Source organism: Tauraco erythrolophus, chromosome 30, assembly GCF_009769465.1.
Source record: "Tauraco erythrolophus isolate bTauEry1 chromosome 30, bTauEry1.pri, whole genome shotgun sequence".
In the NCBI taxonomy this organism is placed as follows: domain Eukaryota; kingdom Metazoa; phylum Chordata; class Aves; order Musophagiformes; family Musophagidae; genus Tauraco; species Tauraco erythrolophus.
In genome coordinates, this window is record NC_141494.1 from 1,227,078 (window position 1) to 1,250,760 (window position 23,683).

General features: G+C 56.6%; 1 protein-coding gene across 19 annotated transcripts; it reads right to left on the minus strand.

Annotated features, from left to right (window-relative positions):
• Positions 1–3,996: 3,996 nt before the first annotated feature.
• Positions 3,997–23,634, minus strand: TPM3 (tropomyosin 3). Of its 19 annotated transcripts, none has more exons than XM_086628346.1 (11): positions 23,521–23,634; positions 23,021–23,146; positions 16,622–16,755; positions 15,667–15,784; positions 15,343–15,413; positions 13,947–14,022; positions 13,441–13,503; positions 13,212–13,281; positions 11,368–11,446; positions 9,425–9,488; positions 5,587–5,881 (listed from the first exon to the last, which is right to left on the minus strand). In XM_086628346.1, exons 1-11 carry the CDS (start codon positions 23,632–23,634, stop codon positions 5,804–5,806), a joined length of 993 nt encoding a protein of 330 aa, XP_086484472.1. In that variant the 3' UTR covers positions 5,587–5,803. The 19 variants fall into 19 exon arrangements, with proteins under 19 accessions (XP_086484474.1, XP_086484475.1, XP_086484469.1 ...); XM_086628347.1 differs by lacking the exon at positions 13,947–14,022 and adding an exon at positions 14,515–14,590 and having other exon boundaries at positions 5,587–5,868; positions 9,421–9,488; XM_086628348.1 differs by lacking the exons at positions 5,587–5,881; positions 9,425–9,488; positions 11,368–11,446 and adding an exon at positions 3,997–5,158.
• Between the last annotated feature and the right edge of the window lie 49 nt (positions 23,635–23,683).

The window sequence follows — 23,683 nt, forward strand, 5'->3', positions numbered from 1 at the left end:
CTCGATCCCCTCATCCAGATCATTGATAAAGATCTTCACATCACGCTTTGTCCTGGAGCAATGAGAGCGCTGGTGATGCTCCTTTCTGGAACAGAGACGGCTTCTTCCACCAGGAAACGGATTTCAGTGCAGAATGAAGGACAGCCGCGAGGCAGCCAGCACTTACGGTCACTGTGAAACTTTTCTGGATAGGAATTAGTGACTAAAGCGGAAAGACTCTCATTATTCATCCTTCAAAGTATCCAGTGTCAAGTAAAAACCACCTCTTGAATCCAGCCGCTCTCCAACAAAAATAGTTCAGCAAGCAGCACAGACGTGGCACGAGGGCAACCATGGCACGTGCTTTCCAAGCTCCAGGGCCCACTCTCGTTGTTAATCTTTAGATAATTACTCTGATTTAGAGAGCAGCCCATCCAACAGAGAAAATCCAAGTTTTGAAATCAACACACTCGAAGAGAAGCAGCCTGCTTTTGCTTCAAGATTTAGGTGCCTACTGCCGACATAACAGATGCAATTATATTTTAAAGTATATTTCCAGTGGAAAAAAAAAGTGAGAGTTTTATAGTCAAACTTTCATTTTCTTATGACCTAAAAATCCAGCTTCTACAACATAGATAGGGCGGTTAAGAAGACCAGATGCAGCTCACGTGAACGTTTTTGTTCTTGTACAGGAATTCTTTCACGATTTCCGTTTTATTAAAAGAGAACACAGGTGTCCTCAGAGAGCCCAAGTAACTCCTCTGAGAAGTTAAAGCATTCCAACAAACTCAGAATCAGACCTCAAAATTTCCTGATTGCCTTCACAGTGTTTTCCTCGCAGTTTCTTTTACTACAAATCAGGTCGGTTGTATTTGGGAAAGAGGGCGGCCACGTGCCAGGACATAAGATCCAGCTGGAATTCTATTCAGGAGGATGCTCTCCTGAACAAAGACAAGATTGCTCTGTCCCAGCTGCACTGCTCTCATGGTGGCTGTCTTCACCTCTGGGCCGCTGGGAGAAGGTCAGTCTCACCAGGCACGACCCTCTTCAGTGCATTTTTCCCAGCGCTGGGTAGAGCTCGCTCACAACATCTCACAGAACACGTTCCAAAGGTTCATGGGCCAGCAGTTGGTGGTCCCTCTTCTCCAAGTTTTGATGTTGACATCAGCCAACAATAAGAGACCAGAAAACCAACCAGCCCTGCTCTGACTACACAAACTGGGGGAGGAAATGAAGGTCAGATCAGTAAATGTTACGGATTCTAAGCAAGAAGACACTGCGCCTCCTTGTACTAATTCCAGTCGTAAATACGGTAAGTACAAACACTTTCGCTTTCACTAGAGGAATATAAAAGGTAGTGTCTGTTATTACGAAGTTTTAACACATGTTTTACCAATTCAAAACCACACAGTGCGAAGCTTGCGGAGCTCCTGGAATTTGTGCAGCCATCCCTAACGAACACCAGGTGCATGGGTTCACGAGGGCAAGGCCCTGCTTGAGTAACTTCATTTCCAACAAGTTCACCCATCTAGTCGACCACCAGAAGCCAGTGGATACAGTGGTTTTGGATTTTAGTAAAGCTTTCGACGCTGTCTCTCCCAGTATCCTTCTGGATAAAACATCCAGCACGCAGCTAGATGAGACCATAATATCTTGAGTGAGCAACTGGCTGATAGGTTGGGCTCAAAGAGTTGGAGTAAATGGGGTTACATCAGGCTGGTGACCAGCTACAGGTGGGGTCCCCTAGGACTCAATTTCAGGGCTAGTGTTCTTCAATGGGAGAGGGTATCACGCTGATATTTCGTATTTTGATAGCAGCTTCCATTCTGTGATGGAAAGGCTTCTGCTAAACTCTGCTTTCCAGCATGAGTGAATTAATTTTTTTGGCTGAGAGAGTTGGGGCTGTTCAGCCTGGAGAAGAGAAGGCTCCGGGGAGACCTTCCAGCACCTCCCAGTGCCTAAAGGGGCTACAGGAAAGCTGGAGAGGGGCTTTGGACAAGGGTATATAGTGATAACACAGGGGCAATGGCTTTAAACTGGAAGAGGGGAGATTTCGATGGGATCTAAGGAAGAAATTCTTCCCTCTGAGGGTGGTGAGGCACTGGCACAGGTTGCCCAGAGAAGCTGTGGCTGCCCCATCCCTGGCAGTGTTCCAGGCCAGGTTGGATGAGACTTTGGGCAACCTGGTGTAGTGGAGGGTGTCCCTGCCCATGGAAGGGGGTTGGAACTGGATGGTCTGTGAGGTCCCTTCCAACCCAAACCATTCCATGATTCTGTGAAAGTGGTGTCCCACAGCCAAGCACAGGGGACATCACCTGCTCCCTGTCGGATGGCAGAGGCCCCTCTTGTTCTAGACAAGGCAGGAGCCTTCTGCCTTGCACGCACACAGCACAGCCGTGCCCACCACTCCGCAGGAAGATCCTGAGCTCAAGGGTTCGGTTTTTCTTTCAGGACAGCCCCTTGTGCTCTCCGATTTTTCCCCAGCCCAGGAAAACACATCACTGACCCCCCCTCCATACTCCCTCCCTTAGTCCCTCCTTTCTCTCGCCCTGTTGCCGGAGGGTTCCCACCTCCTCAACACGTCCATAGCTGTTCTTACTGCCCCTCCCTGTGTGACCGGGAGCACGGCCCCTGCTTCCCCGTCCCACCGCCCGCTCACCAGCAGGAACGGTTCCCCCTCAGCCTCCAGCCCGCAGGGAACCTGGAGCTCCCAGCTGGAGGGCAGCAACGTTTGGGGCACATTTATAGCTCAAAGGCTCCAAAAACAGGAGGAGGTAGAAGAGAACCAAAGACACAGCCCAGTCCCCCCGTGCCTCGTCAGGCTCCAGTCATGGCAGCACGGACATCGCGGCCGCCTTCTGGCACGCTGTGGCTCTGCGCATGCGCCAGGCGGCACCGCTCCTGCCCGGGCACAGCGCGGTCCTCGGCGCCCAGCGGGCACCCTCCCTGTGGGAAGTGGCGGCTGTCCCGTGGAAAGCTGAGGTAAAAGAGGAAGGACTCACCTCCATGGACCTTGGAGGGAAGGGATGGCATCCAGAGGGACCCGGACAGGCTGCAGAGATGGGCCTGGGAGAACCTCATGGAGTTCAACAAGGCCAAGTGCAAGGTCCTGCACGTGGGTCGGGGCAATGCCAAGCACAAGGACAGGCTGGGTGGAGAATGGATGGGGAGCAGCCCTGAGGAGAAGGACTTGGGGGTGCTGGTGGATGAGAAGCTCAACACGAGCCGGCACCGTGCGCTGGCAGCCCAGAAAGCCAACCGTGCCCTGGGCTGCACCCGGAGCAGTGTGGGCAGCAGGGTGAGGGAGGGGATTCTGCCCCTCTGCTCTGCTCTCCTGAGACCCCCCTGCAGTGCTGCCTTCAGCTCTGGGGGCCCCAACAGCAGAAGGACACGGAGCTGTTGGAGCGGGGCCAGAGGAGGCCACAGAGATGATGGGAGGGCTGGAGCACCTCTGCTCTGGAGACAGGCTGGGAGAGTTGGGGCTGTTCAGCCTGGAGAAGAGAAGGCTCCGGGGAGACCTTCCAGTGCCTCCAAGAAAGCTGGAGACGGGCTTTGACAAGGGTACGTAGTGACAGGACACAGGGCAATGGCTTTAAACTGGAAGAGGGGAGATTTCGATGGGATCTGAGGAAGAAATTCTTCCCTCTGAGGGTGATGAGGCACTGGGACAGGTTGCCCAGAGAAGCTGTGGCTGCCCCATCCCTGGCAGTGTTCCAGGCCAGGTTGGATGGGGCTTGGAGCAACCTGGTGTAGTGGAGGGTGTCCCTGCCCATGGCAGGGGGGTTGGAACTGGATGATCTTTGAGGTCCCTTCCAACCCAAACCGTTCCATGATTCTGTGACCCACTGTTGTGCTCCAGTCCCAGGAAGACACCGGCAAGCCTGTCCCTACCTCACCCCCAGTCTGCTCCCTGAGATGGGCACAGGTCACCATGTTCAGACCCACCCTCATCCCCCGCAGCCCCAGACAGAACAGCTCGCACACAGCAAAGCTCCGCAGCCTTTGGAGGGATTGGGGTTTTTTTTTTATTTCAAAAGACAGTAAGACAATTTTTCAATTTAGTATCAAAACACTTGATAGGGTTTTCTTTTCTCCAGATTGGCCCCTAAAACTGCTACAACCAAGCAGCATGCTCCAACCACAAGCCGCGAGCTTGACACATCTCCAGACTCAGGCCCCACGACGACTACACGGCAGCGATGCACAGCGGGGTGGCTTGTACCTCAGTAAGACACTAAGAGCACCCCTGGCCAGGGAGGCCGTGGTTCCCTCCCTCAGGGGAGGCAAAAAAACAACTTTTCTAAGAAAACAAGGCTGTTAAGTGTGACCCAGCGATGGGCGATAAAGCTTGGTGCGTCAGCACTTAGTGAAGGCAAATTCAACCCCCGTGTAGCAATGGGTTAGAGGGGCCATGGCTTCTCCAAGCCGACCAGGAGAGGAAGTGGTCAACAGCAGCAGGGGGAAGGGAAACAACCCTTGTGAAGGTTCAATTGTTCAGATAACAGGCTTAGCTTTAAAAAAAAGAAAAAAAAAAAGTCTCCTTTCACCCAAGTTGCTTCTCCACAACACGGAGTTACCTTAAAGCTGAGAAACTGAACTGCTCTTTTGGTAAACAGCTCCTGGAAAGGAAGTCTTCTCCCAGCTGGCTTCCATCCCTAGCCTTGCTACTCTGATTCAGTGGCCCACAGCCAGAACCATCACACCCTCTTTCCTCCCCTGCCAAAGCAGGGTGGCCCGGAGCTGATTAACAGAAGGTTAATACCAAATTTTAAAGCCAAGAGCTTTGAAGTGTAGCTCCCCAGCCTCATGAGTTAATTTGGAATGTTTACAATGGTCGCTACAAAAAAAAAAAGGTAGTTACAAAATGTATACATCTCAAACATGCTCCCCAAACATTATTGCATTGATTATTTCCCTTAATAATGCTGTCTGAAGCTCTGCCCAACCTGATGGCCTTTAACCCTGAGGCAAAGGAGAAGATTTGCGTTTGGTCAAGTTGGCAACAGAAAGTAAACTCTGGTCTCCAAGGGTTAGAGGTCAGCAGCGGCTGGGCTGGCCCCTGGGCATCGTGTGGCAGAGGCAGTGGCAAGGATCCATTACATCTCGTTCAGGTCTAGCAGGGTCTGGTCCAGCATTCTTTGCGTGCAGAGATGCTCCTCTTTGGTGGATTTCAGTTTATCTGGCAGAAAGCAAGAGCCGAGAGTTACAAGTCAGCTTCAGACAACCAAGAAACCTTCTCCACAGAAAGCTTGCGCTAGCCCCTTCCCAGCACGCTGCCGCAGCAAGTCCTCAGACCGGGGGTGCCTGAGTGCAGCGAGAAGCTCTGAAGTTACCTGGCTCGTTCGTAGCCCTTGCCTCTCGCATTGCCAGTGCTCCCAGTCGGCACGGTCACGACGTACTTTTAGCCAGCGCTCTAGGCAGTGTTTTGCATGCAGGTGCCTCTGACTGTAGCTAGCTTTCCCCAGGGCTTCCACACTTCCAGACAGCAGACCCCCGTGACCCAGCAAGGCACCCAAGAGCAACGCAGAGATGAAGTACGTGTAGAAATCACCCCCTGGAGTTACAGCTGGTTGTGCCCCCCCCCTTCCCCCTGGCACAGGACAAAGATGCCAAGCTGGTCACCGAGACCGTAACTACCTAGCAGCAGGGAGCAGACAATCATGCCTCAAGGACAGTGGGGAAGAGGCTGTTTTTGGTGAAGGACAGGCAGGGAGCAGGTAGGAGCAAGGGTGCTGCAACTCTGCCTGAGACTACAGGCAACTGCGCAGTCGGTTCTCACATGTTCCTTAAGCCAGGAGAGCAGCTCAGATCAGCGACTAGCACTCTAGGTAGGCTTTAATCCAAAGGTGAGCCCACCCTGATCACTGAAGACGTCCACACGCTGGGACACTGGACAGACAGGCTGTAGAAAGATGTCCTTTAGGTACAGGCAGTTTCTCAAAGCCACTCCTTAACCTCCCCAGGGTCAGAAACTGTGCACAGACTGAGAAGCAGCCTTCCTAGAGCACTAGCAACTGCAGTATTTAGAGATCCCCTGCAGGCACTCAAGACACAGCTTCAAGCTGTGGATTTTAGGACTTGCTTTGAAGATATCCATGAGCTTTCCCAACCCGTTCTGAGGCTCTGCAGCTGCACGAGGGTCAGGCCCCAGGAACGACCACCTCCCCCAAACTAGGTTAGGGCTCAACTACACAGGAAAGTACTACAGGTGTGCAGTGTCTTACAGACCCACGAGGTCAGCGATTTATTGTTAGAAGCCATCATTCCATGCAGCAGGAAATCCTACAGTCATACAGCTAACAGTAAGTTAAGTTGTAGCACTTGACAGGCATCTTCTAGCCAACACAAGCCTAACTTCAGCCCACCCCTCTCTTGGTGGGTGCAGCCATTCTGCTTTCATGGAGGAGCCAGGGAAGACCCCCCTGGACAAGCGAACAAGACTGCTCAAAAACCAGCCAAGTCCGAGGGTTACTGCACCAAGAATAGAGGTTACCTTTATAAAAAAAAAAAGCAACTCTTAAATAAATTAGAGGATCAATTCAAGTGCCCCATTAAACAGCAGCAATTGCATAAGACTTGCAAGTCTGCCAGTCTCAAGAATGCTCAGATTTCACTGTGGTCCACAGCATTGGTGGTCGCAATAAGCTCGTTTAATGGCATTACTGGGCCCCCTTCTCAGTCACACAGATCATGCAGCGTTAACTTCAGCTCGTTAGAGAGCAGGCGGTTTTTCTCAAGCTGGCTGTACAGGCGTTCTGCAGCAGCAACAGGATTAGGGGAAACAAGAGGAAGAGAGAAAAAGAGAGAAAGGGAATGTTAGTAGAGTACCAGGATGAGCACATCAAATCAACTGTCTCCACAACGTGTGCCTCTGAGGATCAAGTCTGGGCTGTCACATGGATGAAGCCCGGGAGAACAAAGGTTTGTCTTACTTTAACTTGTGTTTCAGCTCAGGAAGATCACAGAGGAAACCAAGTGCAGGCAGAAACAGAAGTGCTGCCAAGGGCTTGCGAAGGCGAAGTAAGGAAGAGGAGAACAGCAGAAGACAAGCCTGCAGACTGGGCTGGGCTGTGCCCGAGTAAGGAGAGACTTGTGATATGCTTTAAGCCTGTGGAGCACTTTGCAGAAAGTAGTCCTGCTGCAGCTAAACCAGGAGCACCGTCCAGAGCGAGCCCACATCGCACCACAGTGGGATTGATGGTTTTCACAGTAGAAAACCAAGGCTGATAGCGCCTCATATCTGACCTTGAGGACACTCCTCCAAGGACATGCCTTTATGCCACAACAACGACCCACCATGTTTACACAAGGCCTGAAGGCACTATCTGCTTCAGGACAGGAGTAGGTCTGGAGCGCAGGCTCCTATTTCACATCTGCACCAGAACAACTAAAAGAGCAGGGCATAAACCACCACGGCATCCGACAGCCTTCACCTCCCACCCAGTCCCTGTCCTCAGCAGCCACACTCATCCCCAAGGCTGGTACCCAGCACACGTGCTCATCAGCACCTCCGGGCAAAGGGAGAACCAGTCTGATCCTCTCCCAGGACAGGTCACCTCTCAGGGCTGGATGGCCTCTGTCCTGCCATGCAGCCTGTCGGGCACAAACAGCCACCACAGAGAACCAGTTCAGCATCTATCTCTGCCCATCTACACAGGCACGGTGCTCCAAGCCCAACAACTCCAATTCTGAAATTTGGGGGAATTCCAGGCAGCGAAAAATCCTTCCGACAGCTTCCAGCCTGGCAGAACTAACCATCACCGACTGTGGCGATACGCGCAGCACGCCGCCTCTGCCTGGGGAGTGGGCATAAAGCACAGCAACTCTTGGTGGCCTCAGGCTTCTTCTCAAACCCTTGTACTGCAAGGTCCCCAGGAATCTAGGGCACCCTCTGAAGGGATCCACACCATTCCTCATTGCTTTCAACTTAGGAATATTTTGCTCTGGAACAAGACCTGGCCAGGTAAGATTCAGGACACTCAGTCAAGCTGTTCACACGGAGCAGCAAAAGCACATCCCTCTCCCCAGAGAGTCTCAGCCCAGTCCCTCCAGTGTGACAACCACACACGAGAGGGGAAGCTCACCTTCACCCAGTTACCCTCAGCACCTGCTCTAGCTGCACCTCACTCTGCAGGACAAGTCGTGCTGATTGATTGTCCCTTCTTTAAAGCCACCGAGGGACCAAGCAACAGCCAGAGAAGCCAACAATTTCTGTCCCACCACAATCTAACTAGAAGTTGAGGGACGTTGTGGTACAGGGGTTGGGTACAGCCCATCCTGGCCTACCTTGTGTACCAGCTGCTACTGCTGCTAGGGACTCGCTCTCCGACCTCCCCACGGGCTCTGAGCAGGTAGGCTGGGCACCCTGATGCCAGTCTCCAGCCCCAGGTGATCGGGGCTGGTCCTGGGTCTCCAGAGTGGCAGAGGATGGGAGCGAACTGCAGTCAGAAGTACTGGTGACTGCAGGCTGGTCCAATGGCTCCCAGCCTTCAAGCAGGCATTACTGCTTGTGGACAGGGACCTGACAGTCCACCCGCACGAGGGAGCGGACAGACTGCAGTAATTAGCATGACCCTTCCTAGACCTCAGGAACAGCTCCTCGACATGGAATGCTTGCCCAGGTCTGCTGGGACTCGATCCAGTGTTTGGCCTGCTCCCTTCTCCACCCAGCCCCCAGGGCAGCCTTACCAGGGGCGACCTGGGGCCTCCAGGACCTGTGCCTCCTGGTCAGCTAATCTGCATTTGCGGCACTCCTGAGTCAACAGCCCAGCTCACGGTAACCAGCCTGCACAAGCCGAGCAACCCAGTCAGACCAGACGCTTCTCAAAGCCTCCCAGGACAGAAGTTGCATCACCCACCCATCCATCCATCTACTGCCTAGCACGGAGTTCCAGCAGGAGAGGCCGGGCTGCGGCAGGCCCATCGATAACATCGCTTGCAACACTGCTGTGCAACAGCAGAGCCACCAGCTTCGCACAGCGCGAGCCAGAGGCAAACCCACCGATGACAGGACCTCCCCGCGAGCAGAGAGGCCGTTTCACAACAGCAGGGTGCCACCTCCCACCTGGTAAGAGCTGGCAACCCAACGCTGGGCTGGAAGCCTCCCACACCTGGATGCTTATGACAGAAGCCCTGTGTTGTGTCCCCACCCCTTCCCCCCAGATCTAGACCCCTACTCCAGCTGCAGGTTTTGTGGGGTCTTGCTTTGTGCTTACAGGGCAGAGAGCTCCATACCCCAGGAGAGTCAGACGACCATCTACCAGCGCTTTCCAAGCTATAACCCTTTGAAATTCCTTGCAGGAATGCTTCTTCCTTCCCCACCCAGACCCAGCAGAGAAGGGACAGCCCTGGCACAGAAGACAGAGTGAGAACAGGCTGGGGCGGCTCAGCGTGCCCGGACTATCCTTACTAGTGCCGTTTGTGCGGAGAACGGAGTAACACAAACCTGAGGAAACCACGGCAGGTGTCTCATTTCATCAAAACTCTGACCATGAAGCGCTCTTCGGACACTGGGGCAGATGGACCGATCCAGAAAGGAAAAAGTATTTGACAAGCCACCATGAGGCAGCACGTTCAGTTACAAGAGGCTGACCAGTGTTTACGATACCAGAGCGACCAGCAACAGACCCGGAGCAGCCGTGACGCACACCCAGTGTTTGCAGCCAGCTGCAGTGCTCGGTGTAAAGCTCCATGCCACAATCCCAGGAGGATCCTGCCATGCTCAGCCCCTGCACAGGGAAGGGAGGACTCTGCACTGCAGCAGGGCTGTGGGCATCCCGGTCAGGGAATTCTCATTCCTGAAACGAGGGGCCATACGTGCCCCCCCACAGCCATAGGCAGTGCCTCACACCCAACCAGTCCTGTCCAACTGGAAACCAGCCAGAGCTCCCTTGATATTTATTAGCTTTCACACCCTGCCAGTGACCCAGTGACTATCAGGTGTGGTGACTTCCCACTGCCAGCATTTGGCACCCAATGCCAGTGAACACTATGGAGCGGGCAGGTGCAAGGAGGGTCTTCAGCCAGGCTGAAGCAGGCACAGCTCGAGGACTTCCTGCTACCAACCTCCGCCTCCCACTCGACCCTACAGAGCATGCCGTGTGCCAGGGCACCGTTTGCAGAGCTGCAATTCACATCTGTGAGCCAGTAACACATCCAAAGGGAAAATCCAGCACGTTAACGAAGTGTATTCCACCGAGGGTGATGAGGGTTACACTGGTTTGAAGGCAACACCGAAACGGTTACTCTGAAGCAGCAAGCGGTCACTAGAAACCCATTTCTCAACAGCACCAGCCGTTCCATTCAATTTATACACGAATTGTTTCCCTTAGAAGAGGTGACATCATGCTCAGGCAAGAGAAATACAAAAGGAGCTTTATGGCTCCACACAAGATATGCAGATTGGAACAACGTCCTCCTAAGCTACACCCAGACATGGAAAGGGCAGCCCCTCCGAGCACAGCAGTGTCTGGCACATCGGGTCAAACAGAAGGAGCTTTGTTTAGGAGCAAGTGCAGCGTAACTGGGGGGCTGCTGCTGCTGTCAAGCTTCAGTGTCTTTACAGCACTCGTTCCCAGGGGTGCCCCGTGCACAGTAACTGGAAAAAGGTACTGGAATTCAGAGCAAGACGATGAGAACACGAAGGCAGGGTGCAGATGCAGAACAAGCCATCAAGCAGAGAGGCAAATCCAAAGTGGAGTTTGGAATCGCAAGACTTATCTGTGTGAGACAGAAGGAGACACTAATTTTAAGAGAAGCTACGTGTTGTGCACAGCAAACTCGGATTAGGGAGCTTTCGGACGCCAGCGTTAAGGCTCTTCCTCTGCAGGGCCAGTACCTGGCCTCTCCTCGGTTAGTGACAACGACCACGCGGAGCAGCTGCTAGCAGAACCCACCGCAAACCTGAACAAAAAGCCAAGTAGCAAAGGTGCAGAGACATGAGTTCAGCTACTTCCACAGATCAGTTCGTGATCCAGCCCATCTCAAGCCTGTTATGGCAATTCCTAAGGAATCCACTGGAGCACTATCCACAGCCTCTTCCAGGAGGAATCCCACGACCATGGCCCAGTGGCTCCAGCAGGCAACTAAGCCACATCACCTTAGGAAGCCTCTCCCAGTGGGAATGGGAATTGAACTCGTAGAGTTCAAGTCAGAGCCCTTCCAGGCCAGCACAGCACTTGGTGTTACACATGCAGATGCCAAGGACCTAGAGTTAGAGCACAGCATGCTGAAGAGAAGCCTCCACAACCCTGGAGGCAGAGATCTGTAGAAGTAACCTAGAGAACAGTGTCACTGATTCTCCAGCTATGAAAATCACGGCAAACCAAGCAAGCTCTGGCAGTCTAGCCTGCTGAAGCGAGAGGCGAACACCAGCCAGCTCATATTTACATGGAAGTCATGTCATTCAGGGCGTGGTCCAGTTCCTCACTAATTGCTTTGTACTTCAGTTTCTGGGCATAGAGCTCATCTAGAAGATGTTTAGGAGGAGAACAAAAGGGAAACAATGAGGGAAGGCAGAAGAGTTCTTCCAACACCCTGGGGCAGGAAAGCAGCATGGGATTCATGAACAGAAGAAAATGAAGTTAGGTGTGGAGCCATCATGACTGTCTGTATTAGTTCCTGACAATGAACAGGAGGGTTCCAACAGCCTGAGGGCAGTCTGACCAGCAAGTGCCTTCCAGGATTACAAGCCAGCTCCAAGGGGAGGCAGAGCCCAGAACTCGAACCACATCAGCTTGTGAGAACAAGCTGCCCAGCTACATCAGCAAGAACTACAGACAGGACGAGTAGCAGGGAAGGGCAACTCCATCCACTTAGGGAGAAGCTTGCTACACCTAAGGAAGGCTTGAGTGGCTTTGTTCCCACCTTCAGTCTCAGTACACAAACCAGCTTGGGAGAAGTCATAATAGTCCTGGGCATAAGCAGGAATTCCCACTCTGCAGTGCAGGGTGAGCTGAACAGACAGGCCACACCTGTGTTCTCCAGCAGATCATGGAGAAGACAGGCAGACCACCCACCTTCAGGGGAAGAGGCAGTTCTGAAACTCATACCAGTGCACTCCTTGGACACCACTCCAGGCTGGTAGAGACTCCTCCCACCTCTGGCTGCTGAGGCTACACCACAGCTGGTCATGTTGTTAACGGCTTCAGAGCCCAGAGAACTTTGTCAGTTGTCAAACTAGGTCACTTCAGCAGCAAGGCTGGAGACTGGAGCCAACTCTCCATCAATGTGTTTCAAGGGGAACATGCAGGGATTTGGAGGAGTTTTTGCAGTTCCCAATAAAAGCTTGCCCTGGATCATGAGGTGGCTCAGATTGCTGCTTGGCTGCAATTCTGGAACAGCTCAGCTGACACCATTGCTATTTCTAGATTTAAAACACCCTCCTGAGTGACTCCAAACAACAGGACGTGGCTTTGAATCTCTAAGACCTGGCCCTAAAAGACTACAAAGGCACATGCTGTGGTCGAGGCAAGTTTTGGTTTATCAGTACCACTACTCCAGCCACAGCTATCCACAGAAGAATCTGGCCACAGCCCCATATTCAAGGGAGACAGCTGGAACCTTCTCCTTCCACAGCTTGGGGAAAGGTAGGATTCTGCAACAGCTGGCTCCTGATGTACTGCGAAACCAGGGGCAGGAGGAGGAAAGGAACCCATCCTTGGCATAGGCTGACCACCACACTCCATGGTTGGGGCTTCTGGTGATTTAATCTTGAACTAGGACCAACACTGGGGAGTCTCAGGCTCCATGGGGGCTGTTTCAAGACTCACTGACTACTGGGGTTGACTTGCAGCAACACTGCAGCACCCAGTCACGTGCATGAGATTCTGCACACAAGGATGTTATGGTATGTTGAGTTCGGGTGGTTTTTTCCCTACACCACTTCCTAAATTGGGTTAAGCTGGAGCACAGGAATCCAGTTATGTTCCTGAGGACACCACAACCAAGATAACCAGCCACGCTATCTGCCACTATCAATCAGATAGGGCAAGGTGTTTGGATCAAGAGCTTGAGACCTGCCACAGCACAGCCAGGGAACTGTTTCCAGAGTAGATACACAGGGCACAACTCTTGAGCCCAGGGGCACCAAGCCTCACCTTGGAGTCAGAGTTAGGTCATGCTCCAAGTATTGAGGAGCAGAGCAGTGCCTCCACTCCAGCCATCTGGGAGACAGCCTTCCTCAGCTCCCCAATCCTCACCACATTCTTTGCCTTCCCATCCCCAGCATGTACCTTCCAAATCATCAATGGTCTTCTCCAGCTTGGCCACAGACCGTTCGGCGAATTCAGCACGGGTCTCCGCCTGCCAGACAGAAGCAAGTCAGTGAGTACAACAGCTTTGGGATACAAAGGACTGCAGAGGTGTCAGCCTAAGGACATGAAGTCTCCCACCCTCCACGTATCTCCCCAGTCAAGCTGAGGCCAGCTCACCCAGCTGCACCATCCCAACACGGTCACTCACCTCTTTGAGTTTATCAGTCAGGATCTTGATCTCTTCTTCGTATTTATCCTCTTTTTGAGAGTACTGCGGAAAAGGAGAGGAGTCAGCAATCGGCAGCCCCAGGTACCTCCCACTCCAGAGTGCCCACAGCTACAGAGGGAGACTTAAAACTCCTCACTGCAGCGCGCATGCCCACAGAAACTTCCAACTGGGAGTTGTTCACACCCTACCCTAGTCCAAAAGAACTGGGGCAGGCAGCAAGTCCCGCATCAGGCACGTAACACAAACTCGGGCACAGAAAAATTCTCATCCCAGCAGCATAAACATCTTGGCTGATCAAGTCTGCCCCCAGCTTCCACAGTCACCATCTGCCCCGCAATCCGTTAGCTCTCCAGGGAGAGCAAGCACAGCTCTCCTCGCTTGCTTAAGGCTGCAGTTGCGTCATATCCATCCCAGTGGGTGCTCTGCTGTCACACACCCTCCTAGCAAAACGGAAATGTTTCTGGCCCTTGGACAAGCAGCCCTACCTTCTCAGCCTGAGCCTCAAGAGACTTGAGATTGTTGGTGACATTCTTCAGCTCTTCTTCCAGCTCGGAACATTTACTGTGGGGTTTCGTAAAGAAAGTGGGGAGAAGAAGGAAAAGAAGTGGGAGGGAAAGACAGGAGAGACAAGGAGTGAATCCATGTGCAGGGAAGACAAGGAAGTTCTTTAGGAGACAGCCTGCGATCAGACTGGATGGGACCCTGCTTTGAGGCACTTGTGCGGAAAGCAAGTTCCCTTCCCACCTCCAAGACCAAATTTTAAGTGTTCTGCCAGCACATGTGCAGGGCACTGAGCTGAGCAGCTGAGACGTGGACACAGATTTCTGCTGGACCTGGAGTAGAAGTAGAAACTGCACGTTTAGTTTGCTGTAAGGAGGGAAGCTGTTCCGACGGATAGATGGACAGCCACCACCACTCAGACAGGAATATTGATGGGCAGAGAAGACAGAATATTCCAGGAGAGAGAAAGACGCAGTTAAGCAGAGGGAAGTGGCGCAGCAAGACCACCACGAGAATTCTGGTTTAATGGTTTGAGAAGGGAAAGGTTAGTACCTTTTCTTCAGCAACAGATAGACACTTCAAGTTCTGGTCCATCACTCTGATCTGCTCCTGCAGCTCTCGGCAACGACTGTTAGTGACGGTCACACGATGGCACAAGCCGGGTAGGGGCAAGGGTCAAAAGGAGCACCAATAACACAACACCGCAGAGCAAAAAAAGGGGGTAGGGGAAAAACATAAAAAGAGTCATGGTCATGACATGCATGTCTGGGCAGGAAGCACAGTGCTACTGCTGCGTACACACTAACTTTGTTAGACAAGGCCCAGAGCACACAGAGGCCCTGACCAGCTCCTCCAGGATCCGCTGAAGCATCTGGACACGTGAAAGGAGCCCAAACACCCCCATTTGCGTGTCTGCCCTGAGCAGAGGAAGTCCAGCTCGCCACTCAGCAGTGCAGAAGTCTGTAGCGGTTCCTGCAAATGTTTTAGAAGGCCAGAGACTAATTTCAGCCCTCGGACTTCCCGCGTGCCACTCCGGCTCCATGCCCAGGAGGCCTCTGCTGCTGTGCGGAGGACAAGCGCGGTGCACTCGCATGCCCTGGGGCAACGTGTGAGGATCCAGTGACCACACGGACAAAGCGGTGCTGGTGGATACTGAGTGGAGAAGGACCCTCTGGCCTCGCTAACTAAGGAGCAGAACGTTTCCACTATAAGGCATATCGAGTCACATCCTCTTTTCTGAGCAGGAGAGTGCTTCCAGCTCTTTCCTCTGAGGTTCTAAACCCACCCTGTGCTTCAGGCCTTGCGTAACAAGGTTAGAAATGCTGTGTTAGTTCTCATGCAGAGGTAGACATGCCAGTTACATGCGAGCAGGCTACTCACGACTCTGCAAGCTCGGCTCTCTCTTCAGTGCGCTCCAGATCTCCTTCTATGATCACCAGTTTCCGAGCAACCTTGGAAGGGACAATTGGAGTTAAGAGGAAGAAAGACGACCACTTTGGACTCGTAGGCTGCGCAAGGCAGTAAAGGGAACTCCCGCAGGAGTCACCGGAGCTGCGAGAGTCTTCCAGCTAATGGGAACACTGGTGTAGCTCCGTGGAGATCCAGGCTCTCCCCCCAGGTTTGCTGAGGAAAGCCCTGTCAGTGGGAAGAGGAGCCGCCTCTCCTGGCCAGGGTCAGCTGTACTAGAGCATCCAAGGGTCTCACCTCCTCATACTTCCTGTCTGCCTCCTCCGCAATGTGCTTGGCTTCCTTGAGCTGGATCTCCTGCAGCTCCATCTTCTCCTCATCCTTCAGAGCTCTGTTTTCAATGACTTTCATGCCTCTGCCCAGAAGAAAGCACAGGGAGGGGAGAAGTACAGAACAATCCTGCACAAGCCAGCGGTGTGATGAGTTTCAGAGCATTACCAGCGCTTCCCCTGGGACCACACTGCTTCCTTACGAGCTGTGACACTTCCAAGTGCAGAAGTTAGCACAGGAAGGCAGACACCACCGGGCTGATGCAAACACAGCAACCTCGATTGCTCAGAATTAACTGCTCCTTGAAGCATGACTCCAGCAGCTCGTTAGGCTCCTGGACCAAGGGAAACATGGTGCTGCCGAGGGTAACAAGCCAGGCTGTCTTAGGGACTCCACATAGGTGAGCCAAACACTTTCCAGGCTGGAATGCAGGGAGAGCCAAGTCCATCTTTATGGACATGAGCTGGATCAGGCTGCTCACTACAGCATGTGCACCGATGAGGCACATCAGCCAACTGGAAGTGGACCACTCCCCTCTGAATCACACCACCAGGTCAAGGGACATCTGCCAGAAGGGAGGATGCTGGCAGAGGCAGCAGGAAGAGAGACTTCCTCACCAGCAGCCACCTTTACAAGCCAACGGTGTCCCAGAGCTCACTTATTTCTCCTCCCTCGGAGGCAAGGATGCATGGTAGCACACAGCACTCCCTCGGTCCTTAGCCTCAGGTTCCAAGATGCTCACTCAAGACCAACAGCATTGTTTTAGTTGCTCTGCATAAGCAGGTACCGACTCCCACATCCAGCCTTGATGTGGTATCTACTTCCCACCCTCCGGGAAGCCCAGGAGGTTGATGGCACCAGGCCCTCAGTCAGGAACACATCTGAGATGTCTGACAGAGCGAGAGCAGCAGTTCTTGCTCACCTTTCGCTTTCATCTGCGGCCTTCTCTGCCTCTTCCAGCTTCTGCAGAGCTGTGGCGAGGCGCTCCTGGGCTCGGTCTAACTCCTCTTCTACCAGCTGGATACGGCGATTCAAAGAGGCCACTTCTGCCTCAGCCTAGAGGGAGCAGATGAGGGCGACTCAGTCTGCAGCAGGTCTAGCAGACAGTGCAGGGAGCCCAGGGCTGCCTTCAGGTCAGCCGCAGCGCAGGGGAAGCCAAAACAAAGGCGGGGTGCTCTATCCACCTTCTTACAGAGGCTGCACTCCCACTCCCTTGCACACACGTCAAGCTTCACAACATTTCACACGCTTTGTCCGTGCAGCAGCCATCCTGCAGGTTCCTCGCCTGTCAGCTTGAGCTGACGTGACAGTTTAAGCTGTAAACACTAAGTAGATGACTTAAGCTAATGGGTCTTCTCGGCAGCTGCTGTAATCCCGCCAGGCCATCAATCACAGCCCTATTTATCACGACACCGGAGCTCTGTGACAGCGACCGTTTAGCACAAAGTCAGTTTACCCGTGCGATCTGGATGCCAGCATTGCTTCAAACATGCCCCCTCACCAGCAACGTGAGAAAGATTAACAGCTTCAGGGTCAGAGGTGTGCCAAGCTGTGACCGGGCACTGGCAGGCGGACCCGGGGCAGCAGCGGGGCTCAGCCGAAACCCAGTGGTTCAAGCCCTGGAGCGCCAGCTGTGCTCCAGGCTTCCTTCCTCCCAGCGATCCACCAACGACCCAGAGAAGGAGCAAAAGCCTCATCCAGCCTTGAGGCAGGTTGCGGAGGCTGCTCCCCAACAACAGCCACGTGCAGATGGCCACCTCGGATCAGTCGTACAGGCCAGGAGGCAGTGAAACAGCCAAGAGCCCGCAGGCGCTGCCCATTTGCCAGAAGCGTGGCCACAAAAGCGATCAAGGCTTTAATGAACCGGCAGAGATCAGAAGCCATCACACCCCCACCAGCCTGGCCTGTTACGGCACCACTATGGACCAGGAGGCAATCGCTTACAGCCCAACCTGCAACAACCCCAACCAGAGCCCGGGGGGAAGCTTAGACACTTTGGGGACACTAACACCCCACCTGAGCCATCCCAGGAGAACCCCGAATCCTGCTCTCCAGCAGGATTATAGCTTTAAACTGAAAGAGGGGAGATTTAGATCAGATCTAAGGAAGAAATTCTTCCCCCTGAGGGTGGTGAGGCACTGGACCAGGTTGCCCAGAGAAGCTGTGGCTGCCCCATCCCTGGAAGTGTTCCAGGCCTGGTGTAGTGGAGGGTGTCCCTGCCCATGGCAGGGGGGTTGGAACTGGAGGGTCTTTGAGGTCCCTTCCAAGCCAAACAGTTCCATGATTATTGTGCTGTTAGAGATAGACAGAGCTGCAGCCATTTCAGGGCACCACTGTGATCTTCTACAGATATCCACACACAGGCACATGCCAGGCATATATGAAATATCCCAGCTACTTGTAACAAAGCAGCCTGCAAGGACGTGCTGCTCCTAACCCTGCCCAAGGAGGGAGGAGCAGAGCCATGAAAGAAGCCAGTGTTAGAGCAGGGCCCAACACAAACCACGTTCCGTTCCCGGGGCAGGCTGTCCAAGCTCTTCCCCCTGGTTGGCAGCGAGGCGCTTGGCACCCCCTTCCCCCCCCTGCACAGCATGTTTCAAGACGAGGTTGTGAGAACACGAGTTGACGAGGCGCTCCCATGCTGGCACGTCCTGCTCTTCACCAGGGAAACCCACAACACTTTGCTGCTCAAACAAGGCAGCGGGCTGCCCCAGAGCCAGCCCCGCTGGCACGTTCCTCCAGAGGAGGAAGTGGCCTGCTCGAAGAGCAACAAAATGATATGTTAAACGGAACTGGGAAGGAGACTGCTCAACACACGTCTTTGGCCTGTTAAAGAGGCACCAAGCTGTCAAGGCGGAGAGCCTCCTCCTTCACCCTGGGGATGGAGACACACCAGCCCAGCAGGCCCCCATTTCCTGACCCTGAACCACATCGTTCAGCCCTGACTTCCTGCGGGCAGCGCTTAACCCACACAAAACACACACCCTTGCTTTTAAGGAACTGCCTCCGTCCCTCTGCAGAAGGGTCCTCACACCTCCCCTTCTGCTTCTCCTCACTGGATACAGCTGCACGGCAGAGACGCTCTCAGGCAGCTCCACTGCCAAGCAGAACATTCCCATTACTCCGTTCTTCCTTCAGGAAGGCAGCCCGGAGTCGGGAAGCTGCCAGGAGCCCCGCACGCTCATCACTTCCACTGGCCACAGAGATCTAACAGGGATATCCCTCAGGACCAGGTTACAGGGCGAGTACAAGACGCCACTACACTGGGCACACTGCTCCTCTGCCCTGCACTGAGGCTCCAGCGAGCTGGGAGAAACATGCTTGTTACCATGGCAACGCCGCTGCTGCAAGAGAATTCCTTATCTGGCTGCAAAGAAAGAGCCCAGCTGAGATCTGGGAGTGGCCTCATCCCACTGCACACCAGCAGCTTCTGCCATCAGCCTCACCAGCAAAGCCCAGTCGGTCCCACAGCACCAGCACCTCACCGCTCCTCGCGGGCACCGGATTTGGGCACTGGGGGTGGAAAAGCCTCAGCTCCACGTTTGGAACAGAATCGGCAGCGAAGTCACTGCGGAAATTCGCAGAGATCAGAGCCAGCCGCCCGCCAGGACCTGCCCTCCATCACCCCCTCCCTGGCCTGGCACAGCCAAAGGTGCCCACCAGCCCAGACTCCGCCCTGCCTGCTCCTTCCCTCCGGGCAGCCCCAGCCCGGCCCCCGCCTGCCCCGGGCAGCGGCGATTCCCGCTGGCCGGGATTCGGGCGGGATGCAGAACTCGGGAGTTCCCTGCTCCGGCAGCACCACGAGTGCCATCACCTCCATTTTATCAGCACATGCCAACGCCGCTCACACCTCCGTGCTCGCAGCACCGGGCCAGACAAGATGGCCGGTTCCTCCTCTTCCTCCCCGGCAGCAGCTCGGGGCGCGCCCGACCGCGGAACGGGCACCCTCCGCCGCGCCTCCCCCACCAGCCTCCGGTCCCCCCACCAGCTGCTCTCAGCTCCAGTTTAGCTCGGGAGACCAGTAACGACGAAAGAAAGATCCGCCAGCTCCGACGCACCGCAGGCGGGGTCCGGGGGACCCCGGCGAGAGCCGCCGCCGCCGCCACGGGACGGCCGGTGGGGAGGAACCCCCGGGGCGAGCGGCGCGGGGCCCGCAGGAACGCGGAGACCCGGGCGGGGACCCCGCAAACGCTCCCGCGGCCCCGAGCCCCGCTTCGGAGCGCCCCCCGCCCCGGCTCCATCACCCGTTAAACGCCTCCTCCGGGCGGCGGCACGGCCGGCCGCGGGGCGATCCCTTCCCGGCGGCGGGGCCGCCCCGCCCCGCGGCCGCCGGCACCGGCGGTACCTGCTCGCGGTTTGCGGCGCTCGGCTTCCACCTCCCGCTGCAGGCGGTCGGCCCGCTCCTCCGCGTCGTCCGCCTGCTGCTGCAGCACCTGGATCTTGCGCTTCACCGCCTCGATGGTGGTGGCCCCCGCCATCCTCCGGCCCGCCGCTCCGCTCCGCGCCCGCCCCGCCCTGCAAATACCGGAACCCGCCACCGCCGGCCCCACCGCCCCGGGAAGTGACGTCACGTCCGCCCCCGGCCGCGTTGCCGTGGAGACGGGGAGCCGCCGCCCAGCTCCGCGTTGGTGGGGCCTGGGAAAGCCGGGGCGGCGGGTCCTGCCCCGCTCGGTGCCAGAGCCAGCCCCAGGTCGGCCTGAGGGCACCGGGACCTGCCCCACGTGGGTGTGGGGGCACCGGGACCTGCCCCCTGGGGGCCTCGGTGCACTGGGACCTGCCCCACATGGGTATGGGGGCACCGGGACCTGCCCCACGTGGGTATGGGGTCACCGGGACCTGCCCCATGTGGGTGTGGGGGCACCGGGACCTGCCCCACGTGGGTGTAGGGGCACCGGGACCTGCCCTACATGGGTATGGGGGCACCGGGACCTGCCCCATGTGGGTGTGGGGGCACCGGGACCTGCCCCATGTGGGTGTGGGGGCACCGGGACCTGCCCTCTGGGGACCTCGGTGCACCAGGACCTGCCCCACGTGGCTATGGGGTCACCGGGACCTGCCCCATGTGGGTATGGGGGCACCGGGACCTGCCCCCTGGGGGCCTTGGTGCACAGGGAGCTGCCCCACGTGGGTGTGGGGACACCCGGACCTGTCCCACGCAGGTCGAGGGACACCAGGACCTGCCCCACATGGGATGGGGACCAGGGACAGCCCCACCGGGGCCTGAGGACCTGGGCCTTGCCCCACACAATCCTGGGAGCCTGCCCCACACGGGTCTCGACATCCTGCCCCATGTTCCCTGTCCTGCCCCACGCAGCCCCCGACCCCTCAGGGTCCCGTGGCAGCACCGTGGGCACCCGGGGGCCACTCTGTCCTTCAGCCCCACGGGCCTTATACGGGCACAGCCGGGCCGCAGCGGCGCCGCATTCCCGGGGGCTGAGCTCACGCACCGCCTCCCCCCACCCACTCGTGCCCTGGAGAGCCCGAGACCCCGCAGCCCTGGGGCAGATCACGATCCCCCTCCTTGCCCCGCGGGGACGGGGCTCCGGTGCGCAGCAGCTCCGCCGAGCCGTGATGCCAAGTGGTGCTCCTGCTCCGCCGCTGCGTGCCAAAACCCACTGCTGCGACGGCGTTAGCCATTGCTAAAAGTCTCGGATCTCGGGGTGGAAAACGCTGCCGAGTGGCGTTCCTCTGTGCCGTGAGGGTCATGGAGCCCACGGAGAGCTCAACAAAAACAAACCCGAGCGCTGTCGCTGCCCTCGCGTACCACGAAGGCTTCTTGGCACTGTGTTGGGCACAAGAATAAAAGGGAAAGGGGTGCCAGGCTGCCGCTCCTGCGCTGTCTCCTAAAGTTGTCAGTGGCCAGGCAGGCATGTGCCCCCCAAGGCTGTGTTTGCCGGGACGAAGAGGGCTGGCACGTGCTCAGCTGACCGAATAGCTTGGCACATCCCCAGAGATGAGCTGGCAACCAACAGGGCCTGACCCTGCGCGCTCCTGCTGGCTGGAAGGAGCTGGGAGGCAGCTGGGAGGCAGCTCCGTGAATCCAACGCGACGGGGTGCGACGTCCCTCCTCCCGCCCCTCCGCTTCCCTGAGCCCGGGTGAAACCGGGCAGCCCCAGGAGTCACCCTGGGGGTGGCAGCCAGAAAAAGGGGGCTTTGAACGCACGGAAAGGGTTAACGAGTGGCGAAGTGAGTGGGGATGGGGTCCCCAGCGCTGCGGTGTGAGGGCAGGGAGAGGGTGTGATAATGCCAGCGGGGAGCAAAGGGAGGGAAGAAGGGAGGGAAGGGGCTCCCCAGAGCTCTGCCACGCTGCGCTTGGCATGAGCCGAGCTCCAGCACAGCAAAGCCACGGGGTTGATGAGCCACCCAGGGCTCAGGGAGGGCTCGGGAGCTCCCGATTACGCACTGGCTCCCAGCTCAGAGCCAGGACGTGCCAGCAAGAGCCAGCCCAGGCGCCGTGCTGGGGTTTGGGGTGCTTCCCCATGGCCTGGCATCAGTGGCATGGCAGGAGGGGAAGGCTCCTGGCTCCCGGCTGGATGTCAGAGCTGGGCCCGTCAAGGGAGGGAAGCTGGGCAGCTTCCTTTCTCCCAGCTCCAGCAGGAGCGGGGACCTGCATCGCCCCAACGCTCAGCCCCCTGAGACATCACAGCCCATGTGGGGTGACAGCCCCTCTGGCTGCCAGTCCCAGCAGGTGACGAGCAGGGCCAGACGCTGCGCCACGTGATGCCCAGGAGAGCAGCTGGCTGGCGAAACCCTGCACCGCTGGCGCCATTGTTTTCCTGGAAACAGCGGCCAACAATAGCTGGGCTATGCCACTGTCACGCTGCCCACGCGGCCCGCGCCTGCCCGGGGAGACGAGGGCTCCCTCCTCCTCTGGAGCTCGGCTCCTCCGACAGCCACCGTGACGCGGAGCTTCCTGGGGACACGCGCGGACCCCACGTCCCGCGCTCAAGGGGCTGCCTGCTGCCACCAACCGCTGGGGCTCTGCCCACAGCTCGGTGTCCCCATGCCCAGCTTCGGGGAGCCCAGCCCGCTGCGTCCCTGCTCCCAGGCTGCCCAGGACATCCTTGCCTGGGAAGAAGCTGTGACCGGCCCCTGCAGCACCCCTCTGTCTCCTGCGTGGCTGTGGGTGGCCCGCCCAGGATGTGTCCTTCCTGGGGCCACTGTCTGCTCCCAGACACCTGCACAGCTTTGCCAGGGGCACTCTGAGCCTGACAAGGACCTTCCTCCATCCCCAGGACAGCAGGGAAGGGCCGCAGTCCCATTGGGAGGGTGACAAGGGGAGGACAGCCAACCCAGCTCCCACCCTGCACCCCATACATACGTCCGCTGCTTTCTTCTCCGCCAGCTCCAGCTTCTCCTGGGCATCTTTCAGGGCCTCGGAGTATTTGTCCAGCTCGTCCTCTGTCCCCTTCAGCTTCTTCTGCATGGCAGCGAGCTCATCTTCCAGCTGGAAGGGCAGTGAAAGTCACCGCAGGTGGACACCCCTCCGGACCCCAGCACGGTGGGAAAGCACCACCTACCCAATCCCAGGCTCAGCTGTGCCCCATGGCATCCCTCCTGCCCCATCCCAGGGCCAGGTCTGCCCCACAGTGTCCGTCCCTGTCCCACAAGACACCAGCTGGCAGAGACTGAGCCCTGGGCAGCCCTCAGGATGCCCCATGGCATCGTGACACGGTCCCCAAGCTGTGGGACAGTGACAGCTCTCACACTCTTCTTCCCCTTCCCAGAGTCCGTGTTGGGTCTGGGCTCAGCACGGTCCAGCACAGGGAGAAGCTGTCCCCCCAACGTCCCCGGGCTGGGTGCTTCTGCCACCCGCCCTACCTGCTTGCTCCGCTCCTCCGCCTGCTTCTGCTCGGCCTCCGCCTGCTCCGCCCGGTCCAGGGCGTTCTCCTTGTCCAGCTTCAGCATCTGCATCTTCTTCTTGATGGCCTCCATCCTCCGCGGGACACGGGCGCCGGCGGCGGGGCGGCAGGCGGTGGGACGG

Coding starts and splice junctions, on each gene's coding strand:
- TPM3 (XM_086628343.1), bottom strand. CDS start 23,634: ATGGAGGCCATCAAGAAGAAGATGCAGATGCTGAAGCTGGACAAGGAG. Junction 13,282..13,440: donor TGACTGATAAACTCAAAGAG/GTGAGTGACCGT, acceptor TCTGTCTGGCAG/GCGGAGACCCGTGCTGAATT. Junction 5,159..13,211: donor GACCATTGATGATTTGGAAG/GTACATGCTGGG, acceptor GCTTTCTGCCAG/ATAAACTGAAATCCACCAAA.